Here is a 26,761-nt window from a genome sequence, read left to right on the forward strand (position 1 = left end):
TAAAAGAATAGTGTAGAAGCCATAAAAATGAATCTTTGACAAAGGAATGGAGTGGCACAACAATCAAACCCTGCTGTTTAACAGCTGGTGAAGTGGAAGTGATGTTGCATGAGGTGGTAGCGAGGGGTGTACAGAATTCTATTTTATAGATTGCCTGCAGGAGGCATTCCCAGGTAACTTGGGGCACAGCTGATCTTGGTAATATCAGCAGTAACTACCCTCTGGTACATGTTAGCTGTTGATGTCCTCCCAGCAAATGACACATCCCTTGTCACATTCTCCTGGGTGGCTTGGAGTGCCCGCAGGCCAATTGCAACAGGCAGAATCTAGTCTGTAAAAGCATATTACTGCAGTTACTGGAAATCTGCAATAAAGACAGAAAATGCTGTCAATACCCAGCAGGTCAGGCAGCATCTGCTGAGAGAGAAACAGAGTCAACGTTTCAGGTCAATGAACTATTGTCAGAACTGTTCTGATGAAAGATCATCCAGCTGAAATGTTAACCTGCCAGGTAAGCCTGCCTCTGCCTGTAAACACAGGTGTGAGGTCACCATTGGATGTATGCAGTAGGCCTCTAGTATAGCCTACACTACTTGGCATTCCTCATTTGCTGCTCCTTCCCTTCCTCCGAATAGTATAAGTGGGATTCCTGGCATAAACTACTGTGCCAGCATAGTGGATGTACCAAAAAAAGGAAGTGGACAAACACCTAACAATGCTTCCTCAGTACTAAAAAGGGTTGTAGGTGAGGGAAGAACAATAAAGCTGAATAAAGTCTCAATATGGAGCAATAGATTTTGTTGTTTAAATACATTTCCACATGCAACACAGTATATAGCATGTCAATTCTGATGCAAAATCCAAGGTGTTATGTTGGCATCTAGATAACATAAGGGCTACACTGAAACATTGCAACTGAGAACGATGTGTGTTTCTTATGCCAGTTGTAAACATAGCTGGCAAATGAACCACTGTTGACATGTATAGAATTTTTTTAAACAGTGAGTTATGATCTGGAATGTACTCCCTGAAAGGTGTGGAAAGCAGTTTTAATATAACTTTCAAAAGGGAATTGGCTCAATATTTAAAGGGAAACATTTGGCAGGGTAAAGGCAAAATACTGAGGATGCTGGAAATCTGAAACAAAAACTAAAAATGCTTGAGAAACTCAGCAGGTCTGACAGCATCCGTGGAGAGAGAGATGGAGTTAACGTTTCGAGTCCATATGACTATTCATCAGTTCTGAAGAAGTCATATGGACTTGAAACGTTAACTCTGTCTTTCTTTCTCTCCACAGATGCTGTCAGACCTGCTGAGTTTTTCCAACAATTGGCAGGGCTCTGGGGAAAAGGACTAATTGGATCGCACTTTCAAAGAGCCAACACAGGCGCAATGGGCCCAATGGCCACCTTCTGGGCTGTATAATTCTATTACCAGAAAAGCAAATGAGGTACTAAAAGGGCAGCAATCGACCTAAGCAAATTCTAATCAGCTACATCCACTTTGTATGTTTATTGAGTGAAGTTGATTCAAAAATCTAGCCTTCTTCATCCACAGGTCGGAGATAGCTACGTGAAAAAAATGTAGCCTAATATGTGAGTCGTATGTTTCTAACGGAGAATCCAGTTGTGGCTAATTATATTTAATTTATTCTTTCATGGGATGTGGGCAGTGCTGACAAGGCCAGCATTTGTTGCCCATCCTTAATTCCCCTTGGTCTGAGTGGTTTTCTAGGTCATTTCAGAGGACAGCTAAGAGTCAACCACTTTACTGTGGATCTAGAGTCACATGTAGGCCAGACCAGGTAAAGATGGCAGATTTCCTGAAGGACATTAGTGAACCAGATGGGTGTTTACGCCGATGAAACTAAAAATGAAAAAAAATTCAATTCAATTACTAAAACCTGGAATAAAAATCTAGTATCAGTGATACTATCTGGAATTAAAACCAGTCACAGTCACCACTGAGACTAGCTTTTAATTCCAGGTTTTATTAAATGAATTTAAATTCCACCAATTGCCATGGATTTGAACCCATACCCTGAAAACGTTAACCAAATAATAAATGAGGAACAGACACCTTCATTGGGCAAGAGAATTCCCGACTCTGCAAACCTGACCTTTAAAAATAGCTGCTTGCATTTCCAATTTTCATTCCAGTGGGGTGGGTTGGATTAGAAGTTAGGCCCCCAGCCCCTAGAACAAGTGCAGAGGTTGCCTGGTGCGGAGGTGGACTGGGCGGAAAACCTGCCTCTGTGCTCCGGCAATTTGTTGAATTTAATTTTTTTTAAATAAAACAACTTGAGCACTCCAGCCCTCACCCCCACCCCTCACCCCCTCAAACCCTGCACATCCCCCATGCCCTTCTACCCACCTCATGCCCCTTCATACCCCCTATGCTAACCCATGCCCCCTACCCAACCCCATGGCCCTCGTACCCCTTATGCCCCCACATCCCCACGGCCCTTTATAGCCCCTATGCCAGCTTAGTGCCAACTCATGCCAACCCATGCACTGCACCCACCACCCTTTGCCCTTACTCCTCCATGCCAGTGCACCTAGTATCCACCATAGGAAAATCTCAGGAGCCATGCTGACATAAAATTAATTTATATACCTATTGATGTCGTCTCTATTTTTAAAAAAACTCTCATTGATAAAAAAAATTCAAGACATAGAAATTTATGAAAACAAACATTTCTGTTCTATAACCACTTGGAGCTGTCAATCAAACTGCTCCTATGAATGAATAAATAAAAGTACTTTACCTGCATTCTGTGAGTGTACAGAGACTTGTTTTACTAAAATTAGCGCATACGGATAAAGGGTTGTCAATGTAGCACACCTGTTATGTAATTTCTATTGGATGGCACTATGCTAAAAGTATGTAACAACTTGCACTTTACACAGAATTTGCCTCTGAGAATGATCACAGAGACTTTGCAGGAGAGCTGGAGGTTTTATGTAAACTGGGGCATCATCCCAACATCATCAATCTGCTGGGAGCCTGTGAGAACAGAGGTAAGAATTGAAACCCAATCAACTTCTACACAAAGGTCAAAAACAAAACAGAATACAGAATGCAGCAATATGAAGAAGTATATCGAACCTGATGTAATTTCAAATACATATCAAATGGAACTTGGTGCACAGGTTTGCACACAGTTAGCCCTTCACAATCATAGTTAACTGCACAATACCCAGCGCTAAATCTCAAAAAACTTTCATAGATATCCTTTATCTGTATATTTATCTGGAGATCATATCAGGGAGTGTTTAGGAGTTGGGGTGGGGGGCGAGGGCGGTTAGGTCAGATTTTGTGGTACAGTCAACAGTTAGGTCAGCAAGTGTGCTGGAGCCATTGATTAGGTTGGTTAGTATAAAGGCTTTAGGAGAGAGGTCAGAGAGTGTACACGGATTAATGGTCATATCAGATAGTGTGCAGGAATTAAGGATTAAGTGAGTTAGTGTACAGGAGTCGAAGGTAGATTAAGATGTGGACGTGGGTTAAGGGATAGGCCAGAGGGTATGCAAGAGTCGAGGATTAGATCAGGTTGTGTGCAGCCACCTGTCACATTAATTTTGCAGAGTTACAAGATTCTGATGTGATGGTTTAGATGTGTCTCTTGTACGATTGACCAGGTTACCTGTACATTGCCATTGAATATGCCCCATATGGAAATCTTTTGGATTTTCTACGGAAGAGCAGAGTTCTGGAAACAGACCCAGCATTTGCAAGGGAGCATGGAACTGCATCGACGCTGACCTCTCAACAGCTGCTACAGTTTGCATCTGATGTGACAAAGGGAATGCAGTATCTGAGCGAGAAACAGGTGAGCAATGGCATTGAAAGTATTGACTTTTTTATTTATTTACTTGACATCATTATGGTGGCAACTGATGATGGTGATTGCAGTCTTAATTATTGTGAGTGTGTGTGTGTTCCATGTATTCACACAAATTAGTGTAATCAGTATACATTTGCATGCACTGAATGTATGTACATGCTAGTATGTACACTATGAATCACCTGTGTATGTGTGCATAGGATGTGTTGTGGGTGTGGGTGTGCATGTGCATAACTGTGCGTGTGCCTCCAGTGCACAGCTAACTGTGTGAATATAAGGGGGTTGTTTGAAATTTTCTGTACTGAGTTTGTTGAAGGTTTTAACCTGGGTGTGAAAGTGTGTGTACTGTAAGGACTGTGTATGTGTGAATACTTGGTATGTATAAAATAGTGTAGTTTGCTGAATTCATGCTGTGCACCCTATCACATACTTTCCCTTTTAAGCTAACCTTGTTCTCCCCACCACTTTTCCTGCCTCTGCACTTTCTTAAAACCTGTCACATCTGTCACAACAAAAGGTTATTACCTGAAACATTAACTGTTTCTCTCTCCATGAGTGCTGCTTGACTTACTGAATATTACTACATGCTGAATATCTCTTACAGTTCAGATTTCCAGTATGCAATATTTTATCTTTGTATTAGAGGATATACTGGTTATTTGTTGACATTTGAGGCAGAATTAATTTGATATTCCCGCTGATTGGAGTTTTCAATGTCTGTATTGTGCTTACACATCTACACACAGAAAACTGTACAGACAGCACGGCACAGGCTTCCCCACGAATAGGAACATCTAGTTCACACAGATTGCCTTTTTCAAACATCAGTTCCTGCCACACAGTAAGATTATTTGACCATTGCTGAGCCTGAGTCCCACAATTATTTGAGCTTTAATCCCTGTTTATTGCAGAAATACTCCCCTTTTTCCAAATCTAATGCAAAATTTGTCTCAGTTCATTCATAGGGATCTCGCAGCCAGGAATGTATTAGTGGGAGAAAATCTTGTGGCTAAAATCGCAGACTTCGGGCTGTCAAGAGGGGAAGAGGTGTATGTAAAAAAGACCATGGTAAGATTAAATACAATAGTATTTTATCCACCAGATTGTTATTGTGTTTCCCCCTCATTAAGGCCTTCTTTGAATTATGTGACCATATTGTTCTGTTCTGATAATGACTCCAGCACATTATCTATGTTAACATATCCGTACACTCTTGAGAAGCATTCTGTTGTTATGAGTGTCATCCTTCAGATGAGACGTTAAATTTCATGCAGCAAGTGATTAAGGTCTGAAATGTGCTGCCTAAGGGTGTGGTGGAGGCTGATTCACTTGAGACACTCAAGAGGGAATTGGATTATTATCTGAAAGACAAGAATGTGCAGAGTTATGGGGTGAAGGCAGGGGGATGGCACTAGGTGAATTGTTCGTTTGGAGAGCCAGTGCAGACACGATGGGATGAATGGCCTTCTTCTGTGCTGTAACAATTCTTTGATTCTGTGATCAAAGCCACATTTGCTCATTCCTGTGGTTCAAGTGAATGTTAATGATTCTGAGGTGTTGTTCAAAGGAGAGAAGGAAACTCTTCTGGTCAACATTGTTTTTTCAACAAACTCAGGTAGATTAACTGCTAATGCATCTCATCTGTTTGTGCGATCTTGCTGTCTGTAAATTGGCTGCATAACACGAGTTCCTTGATTTCATATAAATGTTAGATTTTCTCCTTATCACAAGGAATCCATTACACTTTTGTACTTTGACTTGTAATCATTCTTCTATATTGGAGCTCATTCAGGACACCATTTTATTCCCCTGTGAATTATTTAGGGGCGTCTCCCAGTGCGATGGATGGCAATCGAGTCCTTGAACTACAGCGTCTATACAACAAAAAGTGATGTGTGAGTAACCAATAATTAGAAAGGGGATTTTGGAGTAGCTCAGTTCATGTCAATTTAACATATTACTCACTATTGTGCTAATCCAGTCAATGACATGTGATCTAGGGTTGAAGCCTTCTAAGGGAAATATGAATTAACAATCTTGTAGTGGAGTTATACAGGGGGCACTTAGCTCAGTTGGCTAGAGTGTGATGCAGAATCATGCCAACAACATGGATTCAATCTCTGTAGTAGCTGAGGTAGTTCTTCGGGTTTGCCGCCTTGCCATGTCCCATATGATTTTGTGGCATGAGCCATGATTAGCAACCCTTGGACAATGAAGAGGGAGAATAAAGCCATGGAAATGTGCTGTGCTAAAACAACAGGGTTAGATTTCCAACTTTGTATATAGAGAATGCAGGACATTAAGCAGGTGCTCATTATAAACCCTGCCCAATTTTCCTTTCCACTGAGCTAAGTAGAAAGTAATGTCATGGGGAGTGTATAACAGGCTGATCAGATAACGTTTATTTTACATTGAACCTGAAAGCTGCACCAGCAATTTCTAAGAATAAACTTTTGTTAGCTAATCGTTAGTTGTAAAGAGAAACCATCTCCCAATTATTACTGAAGTAAGAATTCCCCTCCTGGTTTTTACTTATATCAAACTAACAGAAATAATCCAGGATTTTTAATGCTGTAGTAACATTTTTTTATTGCTTTTGTGCATTAATAAGTATTCATGAGTTTACAGATTATTCTGTAATTACACAGCAAGCAATTCAATTTTTCAATTTAATAGTAATGTTATTGAAACCAGTCCCCCGTCCCTACATACAGATGTGAGAGAAAACCAACTGTTTATGGCAGTGGTGACTGACTCGAGCTGTTCTTCTTCAGAGTGTCTCTTGACACCGCTGTCAGCCAGTGAGTTAGAGGGAGGGTAGGACTTAAAGCAAGGCTCACAGCAAGCTGTCTATTTTATAGCAAACAACATCTATTAACTCAGCAGAGTCAATTTAAACAATGCACAGCAGCAAGGAGTTGTTATGAACCAGTTAGGGACCAGTAACTTTTTGTTTGAAGTGGAAAAAGTTTGAAATCCCAGCTACTTACTAAGAGGTTAAGTCACCTGATTCCACAGATTTTAAACAAACAAAATAAACTTTACAATACAATGTCAGAAAAGTAAAACAATTTACAATATTTATCTTACACTCTAACAATCAGAATTAACATGCGAATTAACAGGCAAACTGTGGTCAAACACACCATATTGTACAATAAATGGCGATTGCAACCAAAACAGATCTCATGGATTTCTCAGCAATGCGCCCAGATGTTAGTGCCCGCTGTGAGTTACACAATCTTGTTAAAAACTCTGTCTCCCTCACGAGGGATTTCAAGTCTTAACTTTCGAAGATCTAGCCTCTGAATTCCCTCCAATAGTCGCTCCGACTCGGACAGCCTCAGTGACTACTCACCTCCTGATGGTCAATCTTGTTTCCACTGGCTTCCCAAGGCTGCACTCTTCTGCTCATGGGCAGAACTCCAGCTCTTCAGCCACGTTGGGCAAAGCTTCTCCAAAGCATTACCTTTGCCCCATTAGCTCGTAGCATAGAGTCAACAAACTTCCACTAGCTTCTCATCTCCCTCCGGACTTTTCCCGAGCCCTAGCTTCCTGGATCCTGCCAATAGCAGCAGTTTCCCTCCTGAAGCCTCTTCTTCAGCATCCTCCCCCTCAATTGTTTCTCTCGATGAAAGCAAAGTGATTTCTCTAGCGAAATGAAGCAAGATAGTTCCATAACATAAATTATGTAAAATCAACCCCAGTCACTTACAGCAGTGCAGTCTCCTGGGATGATTGATGGGGGAGTTGTTGGTATGATGTACCTACATGCCATTGTAATGTAAAGGTGCTCAGTAGAGCAAGGGTTAATGTGGGACTGGAGAAAAGCACCACCCATGGTATGATGCATAGAGTCACATGGTAATAGAGTCAGAGAGAACAGTCTAGAGAGAACAGTCTGGAACCAAACTGCATGGAGGTAACACCATGTGTGACAGTAACCTGGGATCTGTAAATAGTTAAAAATCAACAATAAAGGGTTCATGTTTAAATGTACAAGTCTCAAGATCTCGCCATTGAGATATCTAAAGAATCCATATTACAACGTGCTTAGCAGCGGTGGGAGCTCCTAAAAGAAATCACATTAACAGTGATATGAAAGGAGGCAGCAATTTAAATGATGAACCCAGAACAGTATCCCAAGATATGAAGAACTAAAAACAGCTGAAGCCAAACTAGAGAGGCATGCACCATGAAGAAAACTTGAAGGAATAGTTGAAGATGCTTCGCCACAGACTTAGAAGTTGAGGAATCCATCAGAGCAAGTGAAAGCCCATTGCAAGACCACTGAGTGGCGCAGAGCAAGAAAACTGCTTAGATCACAAAACAGGTGAGCAACGCTACAAAAAATTGCAAGACCCTGAGTGACACTGAGTTAAAACATTTAGTTAGATCACAAGACGTGAGGAATACTACAAAAATTGCAAGACCCTGAGTAACGAGGTGTGAAGAATACTGGACAGTTCAAAAGCCAGTGAGCAAAAATTATAGAAAAGAAGCTGTACTTACATTATAGAATAGGTGGCGGTCCTGCGGCTCAGCAGATTGCAGCATTAATGGCCATGCTGCACTGGAAATCAGCTGGTAGGGTCAAGAGAGAAACCTGCACAGTTAGCAAAAAAGGAAAAAAGCATATGGTGTTTAAGATACAGAGAGCCCATTTCAGTTGGGAAAAGTGAAGTTTTTTTGGTAAAGGAGAAGAAAGAATTGCCGCTGTTCTCAAGAGTTTAAAACAAGTGGCACTGAGGCTAAAGAAGAAGAAAACAAAACCTGCTCATGGCTTTCAACAAAAGTGCCCTGCTAACTCTCAAAGCACAAAGCTCAAAGAGACCTGCAGAGTTTAAAAAAGGATCGCTCAAAAGAGAAATACTGCAGTATTTTCTTTAAATACAATTAAAAATAAAATGTGTGAAAGAAGGCCCATTATGATGGGGATCCTGAAAAAGTGCAGGAAAATTACTGGGAGAAAAGCGGCAGGCTGCCGGTTAAACCAGACCCTCAAGTGGGGGTCTTGGAGAAGGTAATTTTTTTGTTTACCGGAGACTTAAAGGCTTAAGGGAGGAATCAGAAGGAGTACAAGTTGATAAGTTTTTATTCAGGTTTGGTTTATTTGCTGGTGAAGTACTCCACAGCCAATGTATAGGTCCATACTCAACAACATTTGGTGAGGAATTAAAAGGCTTTGACAGATATTTTAAGCTCCAAGTTGTAGGAAGTGTAGACCCTAGAAGAAGGTCTAGCACACCCCTAATAAAGCATCAAGGGCACCAAGAGACCCCAGGGAGAGGGCAACTCCCAATAAAGCACCAAGGACAGCAAGAAAACCCAGAGAGAGGACAACAAAAGACCACAGAGCAAGGGCAACAAAAGACTCTAGAGCAAGAGTGAAAGAAAATCCAAAAGAGAGGGAGCCAAATGATCCCAGAGTGAGGGACACAGATAGCAGTGCAGAATGAGCAGATGGCTATGCATGAATGAAAGCTATCTGAGGTAACTCAAAAAAAAGCAAGACGTGCAAAACATAAATGAAGCTGTTCTACAGGAAAATGTTTAAATCAGAGCTAAACTAGAACATTTGACGTGCAAGACTCAAGCTGAGTGTATACCTTTGAAAATGCATGATAATCTGAAGTCTTTAATGAACCAAGCTACTCGAAATCTGAACACACAAATTTCAGAGATGACACAAAGGTACCAGGAAGAGATAACAACCCTCAATTCCATAGTTGGCAAATCAAAGCAAGAGCTGGGAAAACTCAATCAGATGTACAGCCAGGCAAAACAATGGGCAGAAAAGGCACGCAAAGAAGTTGCAACCCTGAAAAACCCCTTGAAGAACCAACATGCAGCCATGGAAAAACATGAGGAGCTGAAAAGTATGTTGAATATTACTTCAGAAAAAGCTGCATTGGATCTATTAGTATCAACAAAATGATGCACTGAAGCCCAGAGTGAGTTGGCAAGAGGTCAACAAGAAAATAAACAGTTGAAAGAACAGTTGATTGTCCTTCAAGGTCAACGGCAAAAGGAATGTATGACCATCCAGCAGCATGAAGAAATGAAGACTATCTTCAACAGCAGAATGGAACCACAGCAGAAGAAACTCATAGACTATGTTGAATTACAGGAGAGCTCAAGATGAAGCAAGTGAGCTTCACAAGGAAAAGGAAAAACTGTTGCCAGACCTTTGACACACAACACGAATTCCTTAGGACAAAGTTTATTCTTCTGGAAAATTACGAAGAGAAGGAAAATGAATTTAATGTCACTCTGAACAAACTGAAGAACCAGTTGGCAGAGAAGACTCAGCAATGTTCAATATTGCAGGAGGAAGCCAAAAGCTACAAAAAACAGGCCGAAGAGCTGAAGAAGCAGCTGAATGGAAAAGAGGAGGCATTGAAAGGAAAAGCCGTAGAACTTTCCAAGCTGTGGCCGGCTAATGAAGCCACGATTAGCACAATTACAGAACTGAAACAAGCTAACACTTCTCCAGAGACAGATCTGACACACTGAAAACCAAGTGAAACACAAGGACAAAGCTATGCTTCAGAGAAAGCACGATAAGAGAGGACTAAGATTGAAAAATGTAAATATGACACAGAAGTTCAAGGGACTAGAAGAAGAAAAAGTACTGGATGTCTCAGTTGTGCTGAGAACCATTGAGCAGAATGAAAAGATTCATAAGCTTGTAAAACAATTTAAAAATAAAGCAACATACAAGTGTTTTGCTGTAATTATGAAGCAAGTGGAAATGTCCAGCAAGAACATGGCGGACACCATGGGAAAAGAAAATTTGAGTCCACTCTAGGAATGAACAGAGTGCACATTCCCTATGGAAGGAATGTGACAAATCCACAGTGTCCAACAAAAGTAGACGGGTTGTTAATAAAGAGAAATGCAACTTGAAGGAGCTCAAAAAGTGAATCAAATGGAGATAGCCAAGTACCAGAAATACAGAGTACTACTACCATTCCTCCAAGTGTGACAGACCGAGATGTGGAAGAACTGTCAAGCCTCAAGACCGCCTGAATTTATACAGTCAGAGACTTGAGATGGTGGAGCAGGGATCACAAGCAAAGATTGTATTACAAATAGTTTTGCTCCATTGGAAAGGAAAGTTTTCTTTGGAGAAGAAATGGGGATGTTGTATGATGTGCCTGTATGCCATTGTAAAGGTGCTCAGTAGAGCAAAGGTTAATGTGAGACTGGAGAATAGCACCACCCACGGTATGATGCATAGAGTCACATGGTAATAGAGTCAGAGAGAACAGTCTAGAGAGAGCACTCTGGAACCAGCCTGCATGGAGGTAACAGCACCATGCATGACAGTAACCTGGATCTGTACAGAGTTAAAAATTAACCATAAAAGGTTCGTGTTTAAATAAATAAGTCTCAGGATCTCATCATTGAGACATCTAAAGAACCCATATTACAACAGGAGTTACCTAATCCTTTCCATTCTGGGCTGGTATAGTAGTGTCACTACATGTAGCCATCCTTCTTGGTAACCTGATATTGTTTGTCAAAGTGTTTCAGCTCCCCTCATCTGCCCCCAATCCCATCCAAATCCCCTTTCAGAGTTAATGGGATGGATTTTACGCTCACCCGCCAGTGGGTTTGAAGGCAGGGGAATGTAAAATCCAGCAGGTGGCTTTCCTGCCGCCTACCTGCCCCCAACCTGTCTGAAATTTTACAGTTACTGGGGGAGGCATGGGCAGTCCACCTGCCCTTAGGTCTATTGCAGCCCTTAAGTGGCCAGTTAATGGCTACTTAAGGGTCTCATCCTGCTGCCGCTGCTAGTATTTTACCCATGGCGGTGTAGGCCCACACCATGCAAGAAGCTGTGTGAGTTGCTGTTGGGCAAGCGGGGAACTTCTTTTGCAGGCCCCCTGGGCCCTAAGAGTAACCCCCTCCCCCCTCAAGATCATCCCTCCCACCCCCATTTTAACCCTCCCTCTGGCCTTTTAAATCTGCCCCACCCCCACCAATCCCCCTCACTGAGATCTTAACCCCAGGCTTTACTGGGCTGCTTGGCATGGTGGGTCTGCCTGTAGCCCCAGTCGTGACCACCATTCCAAGCTGGCACTGCTGGGACTGCAGAGCTGCCGGCCATCTGATTGGCTCCTGAGAAAGGGGTGGAAGTCCCGCCTTAAAGGAATTAACAGTGCGTCCAGTGTTATATTGCTGCAGGGCAGTCATAGCAATCATGGGTGGGGTCGCCCCCTGATTTTTAGCTGACAGGAGGGGGATGTGGGGTGGGGACTGCTGCGCCCTGTAAATTCCAACTCAGTGATGCACTTTAAAAAGAGAGAATAAAACACAGTTATATCATTATTGTTAAACCCCAGGGAGACAGATCCTGACCATCTCTGCTGTTAGGCTATAGCTTTTGGCCTCCATGACTGTACCACACACAGGTTCCTTTGTTTCATTGCATGGGGTTCCAGAGTTACTACTTGACCTATGATTACAAGTTCATCTGATAGTTACACTTAGAATTCCAGCATCTACTTGTTTCTTAAAGGACCCTAGGATTTTTACTTAGCATATCTGAGAGCTCATTCCATGTGCTGACCATTCTTTATGCAAAGAACTCCCAGATACTCAATTTACATTTTACTAATCTTACCCCAATAGTTGCATCCTTTCCATTCTGACAACATCTTTGTAGATATCTACTTCACTTTGTCCAGTGCTTCAATATCCTTTTTGTAGCATGTGGAACAAACCTTCATTCCCTCAAACATTCACTCCCTCCACCACTAATGCACAGTGGCAGCGGTGTGTACCATCGACAAGATGCACTGCAGCAACTCACCAAGGTTCCTTCGATGGTACCTTCCAAACCCGTGACCTCTACCACCAAGGAGGACGAGGGCAGCAGACATGTGGGAACACCACCACCTGCAAGCTCCCCTCCAAGCCACTCACCTGACTTGGAAACATATCGCCATTCCTTCACTGCCGCTAGATCAAAATCCTGGAATTCCACCCCTCACAGCATAGTAGGTATACCTGCACCAAGTGGACTACAAAGGTTCTAGAAGGCAGCTCACCACCAACCTCTCAAGGACAATTAGGGATGGGTAACAAATGTTGGCCTTGCCAGCAACACACACATCCCATGAAAGAATAAAAAAACCCTACACACACTGGTCCAAGTGTGTAATGTAAAGTGTAAAATCCAGCAGGTGGCTTTCCTGCCGCCTTACTGCCCCAAGCTGCCTGAAATTTTACGGGAGCTGGGGGAGGTGCAGGCAGCCCACCCGCCCTTGGGCCTATTGCTTCCCCTAAGTGGCCAATTCATGGCCACTTAAGCGTCTCATCCTGCCCCCGCTGCTGGTATTTTACCCAGGGTGGGGGTAGGCCCACACCATGAAGGAAGCTTGGTTCTACATAAATTTAACATGACCTCTCTAATTTGGTATTATATTCCTCTAGGAATGAATCCCAATACTTTGCAACTGTTATGGCCTTACACTCTCCTTTCCTAAACACTGGATGTATACCACAGAACATTACTTTGCATTCCCTATCATTGAGCTTTGAGGTAATTCTTGTATATGTAGCCTCGATGGCCCTCTGGTATTTCTCCCTCTCCCTCTGTACTTTACCTCTTAGTTGGCTGTCATTTAAATGGACTATTACCACTGGATCTCCTCCTGCCTCTTTCAGTTAACTTCTAATCCTCAATATGTACTGTTGGAGTTCTGAATACACAGGTTTATATCCAATGAGTTTCATCTTTACAGCGTAACTGGCTGTCTATTTCCCTGACAAAGAAAATTGGTCACCTGCATCTTAGTCAAGGCACCTGGTTTGCTTGTTGCCTTTTCTTCTAAGACCTGTTCTCTTGATGCTCAGCATCTTATTAAGTTATTGTTATTCTATTGAATAATCAATTCTGTTCACCCAAAGGCATCATTTATTTTTAGTTTTGTACTTCAGTATAGGATATATATATCTAAGATAGGACTGACACGCTGCAGTGATTAAATGCTGATGATGCAGAGTAGCTCTGCACTCCTGGGAAGCAGTTTCTATATTTTGTTATCACTGATTCTACAGGAAACATGACTGTTCACTGATGCTCTCAGTCGGAACCATGCAAGTAAAGATAACTTTTCTCAGGAAGCAGCTGGTGTTCATCCAGCCACAGTTTGCATTCTGTGGCGTGCAGCACAAGATACTCAAAAATAAAGCAATTTCTGTTGCTTCAGTTGGTTTCAGTGTAAGGAACACCCCAACCAAGGGAGGAAAATTGCACCCAGGTAAAATTAGGGTGACAAAGATTCTGGAAGCCTTTGTAGAGCGTCAGAAAGCATCTCAATCTATTAGCAGCTCAAGAGAACGAGGAAGTCACAAGCATAAAATGAAGGGAAAGTGCAACCATTGGAAGAATTTTCAGGTTGGCAAGCGGGGGCAGGGCCCACTCGCCGACGCGTAAAATGATGCACGGTTATGTCGGGCGGGTGGGATGAGATTTCAACGAAGGGTTTATTAATTAAATTTTAAAATTTCAAACATTGGATAAACATGTCCCAGCTCATGTGACACTGTCACTTGAGGGGACATGTCTAAATAATTTTTCTCTGTCTTTAATAAAAACTTTCATTCTGAGCTGAACCTCCCTGAGGCAGCTCCGTGCCTCAAGGAGAGCGCAAGTCCCAACTCAGAGAATCTCCCCGCTGCCCGCACAGGGAGCGCTGAGTGTTTCCAGGCGCTCTTCACGCTGGGCGGGCCTTAATTGGCCCACCCGCGTAAAATGGCGGCGCGGCCTCGATCGGGGGTGCCGATTGGCTTCATGTCCGTCCCCCGCCCGCCCCCGCACAACCCCCCCAACTGGGGGACATTTCTGCCCCATGAGTCTTCAGGCAAGTAACGATTGCTGCTGAAATGCAAGTTGTAATATAAGGGTCTGGCTCATCTCGGGTTAACGTGGGACTAAATACAGTACCCCCCACACAGTGATGTAAGAGAACATGACCCACACCTAGGAGTCAGTCTAATGTCGGACAGAGCTGTTTTGACAGCTCTGTCATGGAGACAGCTCATGGCTTGAACTCTTCACTGTATATGTGTACATAGTTCTTGTAGTTAACAAATACATACAGTTAACCTACTTAACACAACAAAAACTTCATTAAGACTTACCAAATGGTATGCAATACCCTCCAACAGCAGTGTTGCTACATGATACTATTCCTTTCCACATCTATATGGTGCCATCTCCATAGGTCAGCACATAAGGTGGTGCAAGCCACTCTAAAGGTTTAACACTTGTCAAAGGGCCTATTCTTTAAACTGCATAGCACATTACATAGAAGGCAACTATAAACTATAGGTTAAAACACACCATTTTTGTCCCATAATGAGTTTCAGTGACAGCACAGTAACATTGCTTTTAGGACATCCCACCATGAGTGCCCACTTACTGCTTGGAGATATTGAGATAGTATTCCCCATTGCTAATGCCCAGTTATTCCCCAGAACTATCAGGATTACTGCCCACTACCAGTGCTCACTTCCTGCTGGGAGCTGTCAGCATTGTACTCCCCACTGTCAGCATCCAATTCTTGCACATGCTGTTCAAATTATGTTGTCTGACAATTGAATTACGAATGACTCACATGTGAATTTTATCTTTCTTTAGCTGGTCATTTGGAGTGTTGCTATGGGAGATTGTCAGCCTTGGTAAGTGAGATCAGCTCTGCATTTCTGTAGTGTGCTGGAGCATTGGCTTCTTCTGCATACATGTGTGTACATTTGTGTCTGTGTCCCCTCCATTCCTCTCTCTACTTCCAACTTCTCTGTCTCTCACCACTTCACAATATCTTTGCATTGATTTTTTAAAAAATGACCAGATCACCACAGGGATGACACGGGCGACACTATATATTTTTATTAGCTTTCTATCTAAACTGAATTCAAATTCTCAAACAACCATGCTGGTATTTTTTGTTATTCATTCATGGGATGTGGGCATCACTGGCTAGGCAACCATTTAGTGTCCTTCCATAATTGCCCTTGAGAAGGTGGTGATCAGCTGTCTTCTTGAACCACTGCAGTCCATGTGGTGTAGGTGTGGTGCCGCCATTTTATGTGGGTGGGCCAATTAAGGCCTGCCCAGCGTGAAGAGCGCCTGGAAACGCTGTAGTCCATGTGCTGTTAGGGAGGGAGCTCCAGGATTTTGACCCAGCAACAGTGAAGGAACAGCGATACATTTACAAGTCAGGATGGTGAGTGACTTGGAGGAGAACTTCCAGGTAGTGGTGTTACCATGTGCCTGCTGCCCTTGTCCTTCTAGATGGTAGTGGTCGTGGGTTTGGAAGGTGCTGTCGAAGGAGCCTTGGTCAGTTCCTGCAGTACATCTTGTAGTTTGTACACACTTGTGGGCTAATTTGTCCTAGATGGTGTCTAGCTTCTTGAGTGTTGTTGGAGCTGCACTCATCCAGGCAAGTGGAGACCATTCTATCACACTCCTGACTTATGCCTTGTGGACAGGTTTTGGGAAGCCAGGAGATGAGTTACTCGCTGCAAGATTCCCAGCCTCTGACCTGCTCTTGTGGCCAAAGTATTTATATGGCTAATCCAGTTCAGATTCTGGTCAATGGTAACCCCCAGGATGTTGATAGTGGGGGATTCAGTGATGGTAATGCCATTGAATGTCAAGGGGCAATGACTAGATTCTCTCTTGTTGGAGATGATCATTGCCTTACACTTGTGTGGTCTGAATGTTACTTGTCACATTCAGACCAAGCCTGGACATTGTCCAGGTCTTGCTGCATTTGGACATGAACTGCTTCAGTATCTGAGGAGTCGCGAATGGTGCTGAACATTGTGCAGTCATGAGCGAACATCCCCACTTCTGACCTTATGATAGAAGGAAGGTCATTGATGAAGCAGCTGAAGAACTCATGTGGCTGAATTTTACCACAGGCTTCAAGACCCCAACAACAGACCCAAATGGAGGTCTTGAGCCTGCACTAGCTGGCAGTGAGACTGGCAGTTTAATCAAAGTCAGTATCCTAATTGCCCACCTCTGGGCTTGCCATCCAGTTAAGATGGCAGGTAGGCTCCTGATGCTGTTGGGCCAATCACAGGGCCAGCATCTCTGAAGTTCCCCTACTGGGACAGATGCTGAGGCAGGTAGCAAACCTCAAGATAAGTGATCTTTTTTTAGCCTTTCATGGGATGTGGGCATCGCTGGCAAGGCCAGCATTTGTTTCCCATCCCTAATTGCCCCTGAGATGGTGGTAGTGAGTGCCTTCTTGGGCAGAATTTTGCTCTTGGCGTGCGAGATCGTCGGGGGCGATTGGGAAGCTGACCGCCGCCCGCGATCGGCAGCGCTCCGCGATTTTACACGGGCGGGCCAATTAAGGCCCACCCAGCGTCATACGCGAGCGGCAGCGCTGAGTCGGTCGGTGGGGGGGAGGAGGGCGAGCAGGCCTAGTGCGCAATTCACGCCTGTGCGCGAAAGAGTGCTGAATAATTTCCCTGAGGCACGGAACACGAAAAAAATTATTAAACAGCGCAAAAAATTAATGAAACACGTCCCCTCATGTGACTCTCATGACTGTGTCACATGAGCAAGGACATGTTTTTAATTAAAATTAAAGTTTTTATTTCATTTATATTTGCTTTTGGAATCCTCATCCCACCTGTGGATGCGGTTTCCAAAAAAATACTAAGGCCGCTTGGCCTTTTCGCCTGCCCGTCAACGGTTAGGTTGATTGGGCAGTGAAAAATCCAACACAGTTATTAACATAATGGCCTTAATAGGCATTTCAATTGTTGGCAGGTGCGCTGCTGGCTCCAGCACGCGCCCGCCGACCGAACTATCGCTCCGCTGCGCATTAACGTCGGAGCGATCGGCCAACGTCATCGTGCATCATTTCACGCCCAGTCGGATCGGTCACACGCCCACCTGCCGAACTAATAATCCTGCCCCTTGAACCGCTGCAGTCCATGTGGTGTAGGTATACCACAACGCTGTTGGGAAGGGGTTCCATGATTTTGATCCAGCGACAGTGAAGGAACGGCGATACAGTTCCACGACACGATGGTGTGAACATTAGGGTGGCAGAGCTTAAAAGGCCCTGGTGATCAGTGGGGAAACCAATGGGGAGCCTGCAGAGAGGCAGCATTCAAGAAGCTGATGACGTTGGGACTAATATGCCGCCTGTAAAATGCTGGCAGCCCAGCTTAATGGTCCCTAATAGGTTGCCTTAATTCTGTAAATCAGCTGCCCATCTCCATGAAGAGAGCAGATGATCCGTGCCCTTGCTCGCCTTCTGCCCACTGCTTGAAAACCTCCCTGGCACTGGAGAGGCATCCCAACATGGGTCTCCACTATTTTACTGGTATCCCCCCCTGCCCCCCCCCACCACCTTCCTTCCCATGGCCCGGGCAGCTGGTTAAATTAAGGCCACGTTCTCTCGATTGCTAGTCTAGAAACATCACAGCTACGCTACCCTCGTCTTCCCTCTTACTCTTTTCAAACTTGGTGATAGCCTGTATTATGGACCATGTTCTTTTATGTAGGTTTCTTAATTTTAAAAAGTCTGCCCGGTTTCTGCATTTATTTTGTGCCAATTGATGTCTGTTCATTGTAGGAGGAACACCATATTGTGGAATGACATGTGCAGAACTCTATGAAAAATTACCTCAGGGCTTCCGAATGGAGAAACCCCTCAACTGTGATGATGAAGTGTGAGTAATCACAGGCTAATCCTTTCATATTTGCAATTGCCGTGCTGACTCTGTAATCCCAATCTGAGTTGTACTCACAAGACTGTCATTTTAACCGCTTTATGTCTTTATTTTACATTGGGCAGATAAGTGTCAGATGGAATTTAACCCTGAGAAGTGTGAGGGGATACACTTTGGAAGGAATAATTTGACAAGGAAGTATTCAATGAACAGCATGACACTAGGAAGTTCTGAGGAACAAAGGGACTTGGCGTGTGTGTGCATTGATCTCTGAAGGCGGAGGGACATGTCAGTGGGGCACAAAAAGGCATATGGGACACTTGTCTTTACCAATCAAGGCATAGATTACAAAAGTAGGGAGATCATGTTGGAGTTGTATAGAACCTTGGTGAGGTCACAGCTGGAGTACTGTGTGCAGTTCTAGTCGCCACATTATAGGAAGGATGTGATTGCACTGGAGGGGGTGCAGAGGAGATTCACCAGGATGTTGCCTGGGATGAAACATTTAAGTTATGAAGAGAGGTTGGATAGACCTGGGTTGTTTTCATTGGAGCAGAGAAGACTGAGGGGCGACCTGATTGAGGTGTACAAGATTATGAGGGGCATGGACAGGGTGGATAGGGAGCAGCTGTTCTCCTTAGTTGAAGAGTCAGTCACAAGGGGACATAAATTCAAGGTGAGGGGCAGGAGGTTTAGGGGGGAGGTGAGGAAAAATTTTTTTACCCAGAGGGTGGTGCTGGTCTGGAATGCGCTGCCTGGGAAGGTGGTGGAGGCACCTGGATGAGCACTTGGCACGTCATAACATTCAAGGCTATAGGCCAAGTGCTGGTAAATGGGATTAGGTAGGTAGGTCAGGTGTTTTTCACGTGTCGGTGCAGACTCGATGGGCCAAAGGGCCTCTTCTGCACTGTGCGATTCTGGTGAGGATTTCATTCCATGTGCACTACAACTTATATATAAGAACATAAGAACTAGGAGCAGGAGTAGGCAATTTAGCCCCTCGAGCCTGCCCCGCCATTCAATACGATCATGGCTGATCTCATTTCGGCCTCAACTCCAATTCCCCGCCCTCTCCCCATAACCTTTCAACCCGTTACTAATTAAAAATCTGTCTATCTCCTCCTTAAATTTATTCAGCGTCTCAGCATCCACTGCACTCTGAGGTAGTGAATTCCACAGATTCAGGACCCTTTGAGAAAAGTAATTCCTCCTCATCTCTGATTTAAATCTACCACCCCTTAGCCTAAAACTATGGCCTGTCGGATCTAGACTGCCCCACAAGGGGAAACATCTGCTCCACGTCTACTTTGTCTATCCCCTTAAGCATCTTATATACCTCAATTAGATCTCCTCTCGCCCTTCTAAATTCTAGCGAGTATAGGCCTAAACTGCTCAATCTCTCGTCATAAGACAAGCCCCACATCTCTGGAATCAATCTAGTGAACCTCCTCTGAACCGCCTCCAATGCAACTACATCCTTCCTCAAGTAAGGGGACCAAAACTGTGCACAGTGCTCCAGGTGCGGTCTCACCAATGCCTTGTACAGTTGCAACAACACTTCCCTATTTTTATACTCTATTCCTTTAGCAATAAATGCCAAAATTCTATCTGCCTTCCTTATTACCTGCTGTACCTGTATACTAGCTTTCAGTGATTCATGCATGAGGACACCCAGATCCCTCTGCACTGAAGCATTCTGAAGTTTCTCTCCATTTAAGTAATAAGTCGCCTTTTTATTCTTCCAACCAAAATGGATAACTTCACACTTATCCACGTTAAACTCCATCTGGCAAATTTTGGCCCATTTACCTAACCTGTCTATATCCATTTGTAAATTTCTTATTTCTTCATTACAACCTACTTTCCCACCTATTTTGGTGTCATCTGCAAATTTAGCTATAGTACCTTCTATCCCTGAATCCAAGTCATTAATATAGATTGTAAATAGTTGGGGCCCAAGGACCGAACCCTGTGACACCCCACTGGTAACAGCTTGCCATCCAGAAAAAGACCCATTTATCCCGACTCTCTGCATTCTGTTGGTTAGCCAATCCTCTATCCAAGCTAATATATTACCCCTAACTCCCTGTGATCTTATCTTGTGTATTAATCTTTTGTGTGGCACCTTATCAAAGGCCTTCTGGAAGTCCAGATATACTACATCTACAGGATCCCCATTATCCACTTTGCTTGTCACATCTTCAAAGAACTCTAGCAAATTAGTCAAACACGATTTACTCTTCATAAAACCATGCTGACTCTGATGGATTGCATTTTGACTTTCCAAATGCCCCATTACTACTTCTTTAATAATGGATTCCAACAATTTCCCAACGACAGACATTAAACTAACTGGTCTATAGTTTCCTACTTTCTGCCTCCCCCCATTTTTTGAATAAGGGCATTATATTAGCATTTTTCTAATCCACTGGAACCTTTCCAGAATCTAGGGAATTTTGGAATATTATTACTAATGCATCCACTATCTCCGCTGCTACTTCCTTTAAGACCCTGGGATGTAGGCCATCAGGTCCTGGGGACTTGTCACCCTTTAATCCCAATAATTTGCTCAGTACTTTTTCTCTAGTGATATTCCCTTCAAATGTTTACTTCTTCCATTCTGGCCAATATGTTTAATATTAAAGGTCATTCTTCAGTCTTACAATTATCTGTGAGAAAGTTCAGTTACTTCTTGTAGGATTGTTTGTGCTGTACATGCGTGTGCTGCTGCGTGTATATTTATACGCACACAAGGCTGCATGCAAAGAATGCAAGGGAGAAGTCAATTCCAGTACAATACCAAACCATTTCATCCTATTTTACCTGGAATTCATTTCTAACATTTCTATTATAGAGTTTATGCTCTCCAATGAGATATACTCTCTCCTTGTCTTTAAATCCACTCTTCAATGGGGAATCCTCTTTTTTACAGAATATTTTGGAACTCTTTACGAAAAAAAATCCTTGCCTCAAAGAAACCATCTCCCCACCATCCTTGGAAGTGACCATCTCCAAACTCCCTTTCCTCCCCAAAGTCCTTGAATGTGTTGTCACCTCCCAAATCCATTCCCACCTTTCCTGGAACTTCAGGTTTGTATCCCTCCAATCAGGTTTCCCATCCTGCTACAGTGCTGAAAATGGCTCTTATCAAAGTCACAAATGATATCCTATGTGATTGTGACAACAGTAAATTATCCCACCTCATCCTTTACGACCTGTCGGCAGCCATTGACAGGGTTGACCACACCATCCTTTTCCAGTGCCTCTCCACTGTCTTCCAGCTGTGTGGGGCTGCTCTCACCTGGTTCTACTCATATCTATCTAAGCATAGCCAGAGAATCACTTGCAATGGCTTCTCTTCCTGCTTCCACACTGTTACCTCTGGTGTCCCCCAAAATCTATCCTTGGCCCCCTCCTATTTCTCATCTGCATGCTGCCCTTCAGTGATCATCCAAAGGCACAGTGTTATTTTTCATACATACAATGATGACATCCAGTTTTACCTCACCATCACCTCTCTCAACTCCTCCACTGTTGCTGAGATATCAGACTGCTTATCTGACATCGAGTATTGGATGAGCAGAAATTTCCTCCGGTTAAACATTGGGAAAATTGATGCCACTGTTTTCGGGTCCCTGCTCCAAACTTTGCTCCCTAGCTATCAACTCCATCCCTCTCCCTGGCAACAGCCAGAAATTAAGCCAATCTGTTTGCAGCTTTTGATCCTGAGATGAACTTCCAACCTCATATTCGTGCCACCATTAAGGCCGCCTATTTCCACCTCTGTAACACTGTCCAACACCACCCTGTCTCAGCTCAAGCTGTTGAAACCCTCATTGGTACCTTCGTTGCCACTAGACTTGATTATTCCAATGCATTCCTGGCTGGTCTCTGACATTCTACCAACATTCTACCTCCCTAAACTTAAAGTCATCCAAGATTCTGCTGCCCATATTGTATCTCGCAGCAAGTTCTATTCTCCTTTCACCCCTGTGTTTGCTGACCTACATTGGCTCCTGGCCAAACAACATCTTTTTAAAATTCTCATCCTTGTTTTCAAATGCTTTTATGGCCTCTCCCCTCCCTGTCTCTGTAATCTCCTTCAACCCTTCAACACTCCGAGATATCTGCATTCCTTTAATTCTAGCCTCTCGTGCATCCCCAATTTCAATTGCTCCACCATTGGTGGCCGTGCCTTCAGTTGCCTAGAAATACCCTCCCTATACCTCAATGCCTCTCCATCTACTTTAAGACACTCCTTAAATCCATCTTTCTAACCAAACTTCTGGTCATTTGATCTAATAGCTTCTTAATGTGGCTTGGTGTCATACTTTGTTTTATAATGCTTATGTGAAGTGCCTTGTCATGTTTCATTACGTTAAAGATGCCATATAAATGTAAGTTGTTGTTGTTTACTTTGATGCAATAGTCCCTCTGCTGAATCAGCTTATTCCCTGTTTTTTTCTTGCGTCCTTTTAATAGGAAACTCTTTCTCAAATCAAACCACCATCTATCCGAGTTCATGCTTCTTATAAGCAGGTCAAGATTCACAATTAACCGAACCAGCAAATCTCAAGTTGACTTTCTGCTGTTCTATATATTCTTGCTGCATTACTTTAAAATTCGATGAGAAAAGCGGAAGCATTTTTATGTACATCAGTGTAAATGTTCATCTTTGTTTATTTAAAACCTCCTTAGCTATGAATTCATGAGACAATGCTGGAGGGACCGGCCCTATGAGCGACCGACCTTTGCACAGATTTCAGTGCAACTGAACCGAATGCTTGAAGCAAGAAAGGTAACTCATCTGATGTGAAAGCTGATGGAAAGTAATTGGGATTATTCACCGACCATGAGGAGTGCTCGGTCATGCAAAGAGCCAAGAATAACTGATGTTGACATAATAACATTTGTTGTAAGCCCAGAGGGAACCTCCTGTGGGTTGCACAGCAGCTGGTATGCATCCAGAGTGCTTGTTGTGTGCAGGGCTATAGAGAAGTAATGTGTGAAAATTTCAACTAAAGAGCCATTTAGATTTTCCCCAGATGGAAGTCGAGGTTTTTCTTAAAAAAGTGATGTTTCCCCCAGTCTTTTTTGTCATCTCTGCAGAGCTCCCTGACTATGTGGACAGAGGTCGCAGCCTGTGTAGCTCCCCTGTCAGGGAGGCCAGAGGCATTGTATTCCCTCTCTGTGGCTGCAGACACAGTAGCCCTGAAATTCCATGGGTGATGACACCGCCATGTCCTCTGGGAAAAGGTCCAGCAGCTTCGTCCAACACTGAACTCCGCCAGAGTTTGTGGGGTCAGCGTGAGGATGGACTACAAGGAGTGTCCACTTTACTTCATACACCAACAAATTGGGGAAGCCACTGACGTGAGTGGAGAGGTCGTTGCCAATCTCCCCCACCCCCATCTCCGAACACAGCACCCATGGGCTTTAGGGCGAGTGGAGATCCCATCCCCATCATGGGCACAGTGACTCTGCAGAAACTAAGGAAATTCATGGGTCTCTGTGTGTATCTTGGTGCCTTTTATGAAGCTAATAAATCATATTGATGCTTATATTTGCTATACCAGTGTTTTTGAGACAGTACAGTTCAATTGTCTAACCTTGTCTCTTAGCCAAAAACTGGTGGAACTGATCACAGGTATGGCCAATAAATTGGAGTATTAAATTCATGCCTCCTGAAAAGAAAAGTGATGACTGTAATGGTTCAACTCTGTGGTTTCTTATTTTACAAGTATATCTTTAATGGGGGAAAAGGGTAAAATGGTGGAGTAGGTCAGATCTGGAATCTGTGTATGAATTCCATCCAGACTGCTGCGATGCAGTTGGACTCTTACCTTGACCACATTTGTCTCTAAATTAGCAAATCGTTCTCAGAAAAACAGCTGCTTGTAGGGAATGGAAATGTTGCAATTGTGCGACAAAACATGTTTAATTGTTTGTACATAGTAAAGGAGGATTTACTCTCTGGCTGATGCATTAGCTACATAAAACGAGAAAGTGTTTCTCATACTGCAAGCACCCCACAGCAAAAAATAGGAAACAAAGCTTCCCTATTGAGGTTGTAAGTTGACCCTATGAGAAGCTGAATGACGGGATAGCTAAGCTGTACATACCAAGAAAGCCCGAGGTTCAAACCCTGATACAGGCTGACCTAGCTAATTTCAACTGGGAAGTTAGTGGGGATATTAGTCTTGGTGGCTGTCAGGTGGGTTGGGGAATATCGAAACTAACTAGAGTGTTCATCTTTGGATGTCAGGTAATGAGTAGATCGGCCCTGGCTGTAATGCCTCCTGCGGCCAAATAATCCACCTTCATCCATCGCCACTTGATTCCAGAAAGTGATCATTGCTTACAGCATCATACCCAGCTAGATATCAGTACTTTGAAGAGGCAGGGAAAGATAAATATATCTTAACTTAACATTTGAACTTGTTAATTTCTCCCCATAGGCTTACGTGAACACAGCTTTGTTTGAAAACTTCACTTATGCTGGAATAGATGCTACAGCAGAAGAAGTGTGAAATACAGGCTATCCCGGGCTCATGCAAATAGAAACACTACCTGAGGTCATATAGTTCCTGCTAATGATGCTCACAGACTGTCCCACAGCCTGAAGTCCCTGTTCAAAGAGACAGCAAAAAGCTTGAAGTTGACTGCTTGCCCCATGAGCCAACAACCTGGAGTAACATATGAAAAGAGATGATTTCTGCTGCATTATAAAGATCGTTGTGGGTTTAAGACCTGTCCCTGATCCCTGTGACAGAGTGGATGACTGTGTCTAATCCAAGTGATGGAATGGGGACCTTCGCACTAACTCAAGTTTTGGGATCAAGGCTACCTGCCCAGCTTCACCTTGAAATCAGCTGTGGAAATGGCGTATTTACGCCCCATGAGCAACACAACATTTCTCAAGTCAAACTTAAGAGCTGGACTCCCTGCAATGTGGCAGTACGAACATGAGGACTGAGCAAAATACAACAGTAGCAATGGAGTTGGTCAATTGGATATGTGGAGTTTGAACAATGCTTTCACAAACTTGGTTTTTTGCAGCACGTGTATATACATACAACAAAGTATTTCTTACTGTATAAACACAAATGTTAAGCATATTGTGTCTGTGTATATATACATAATGTACAAGTAACAACTGTAGCACTGAACTATTCTGGGTCAGACCATTGACTTCTGCAGCATGTAGGTGAAAGCAGTTGTATTGGAAACAAACTTGACAACAGGTGACTGGCTGAGAGCAACTGAAACTTGTGACACTAGGCCAGTGACTCCTGTACACTACAGGATCCATCAGGGATTCCAGGAAGAGTTTTTATCCTCTTTATTCTTACCTAGAAGGTGGGCATCACTGGCAAGGCCAGCATTTGTTCCCCACCCTAATCACTTGCTGGGCCATTTTAGAGAGCAGTTGAGGGTCAACCACATTGCTGCAGTCACATCAGGTAAGGATGGTAGATTTCCTCACATTAGTGAACCAGATGGGTTTTTAAACCATTACTGAAAGTAGCTTTATACTCCAATTTAAATTCCACCAGCTGCTGATAGTGGGATTTGAACCCATGTCCTTAGAGCATTAGCCTGGGCCTCTAGATTACTAGTTCAGTGACATTACCACTATGCCACTGTTGAATTCCAAAAAGTCAAGCTTTAACATGTCCTAGGGTGGAATTTTACTGCCCTGTTGCAGCGGGGGCAGGTCTGTAAACTGCGGCAAGCCATTCAAAGCTCCATTGACTTCGGCTGGACCGAAAACTCCCGCCAGCGTATGATTCCGCCCCTGGTCTGTCCAAGTTATGCTGGGCTTTAGAGCTGGTGTGAATATTCCTTTTCAGTAACATAAAGCTTCTCAAATTTAGGGCTATAATTCAACCATGTGCACCTCACTTTTCATTGTAAACAAAATTCATTTTCCTGATGTTCAATAAATGCATTTATTTGATCATCTGAATTTCTATGGGTGTATATCCTGAAAGAAATCATTTAAATTTTATAAGATGAAGTACAAAAGTGCTGGCTTATAATAGTGTAAAGCTGAATAATATCATCAGTTTAACTTGTGTCAGGAACAAAGAAGGTCATAGGGAAAAACGGCTGGGGTGTGGGACTAAAGCAGATAGCTCTTTCAAGGAGATGGAACAGGCATTATGGACAGAATGGTCTCCTTCTGTATTGTAAGAT

The 26,761-nt window shown here is 43.4% G+C and overlaps 1 protein-coding gene across 3 annotated transcripts in view; it reads left to right on the forward strand.

The window, feature by feature from the left end:
* tie1 (tyrosine kinase with immunoglobulin-like and EGF-like domains 1) overlaps window positions 1-26,531 on the forward strand; it is a 93,032-nt gene extending 66,501 nt beyond the window's left edge. For all 3 annotated transcript variants that reach the window (XM_078560852.1, XM_078560854.1, XM_078560853.1), the window contains 8 exons: window positions 2,910-3,020; window positions 3,642-3,832; window positions 4,802-4,915; window positions 5,672-5,742; window positions 15,504-15,544; window positions 18,466-18,562; window positions 23,261-23,360; window positions 25,021-26,531. In XM_078560852.1, coding sequence (XP_078416978.1) covers window positions 2,910-3,020; window positions 3,642-3,832; window positions 4,802-4,915; window positions 5,672-5,742; window positions 15,504-15,544; window positions 18,466-18,562; window positions 23,261-23,360; window positions 25,021-25,092 — 797 coding nt within the window. In that variant the 3' untranslated portion in view covers window positions 25,093-26,531. The remainder of the gene's footprint in view (window positions 1-2,909; window positions 3,021-3,641; window positions 3,833-4,801; window positions 4,916-5,671; window positions 5,743-15,503; window positions 15,545-18,465; window positions 18,563-23,260; window positions 23,361-25,020) is intronic.
* The last annotated feature ends 230 nt before the right edge of the window (window positions 26,532-26,761 follow it).

The sequence above is a fragment of the Cetorhinus maximus genome, chromosome 17, assembly GCF_964194155.1.
Source record: "Cetorhinus maximus chromosome 17, sCetMax3.hap1.1, whole genome shotgun sequence".
NCBI classification, from domain to species: Eukaryota; Metazoa; Chordata; class Chondrichthyes; order Lamniformes; family Cetorhinidae; genus Cetorhinus; species Cetorhinus maximus.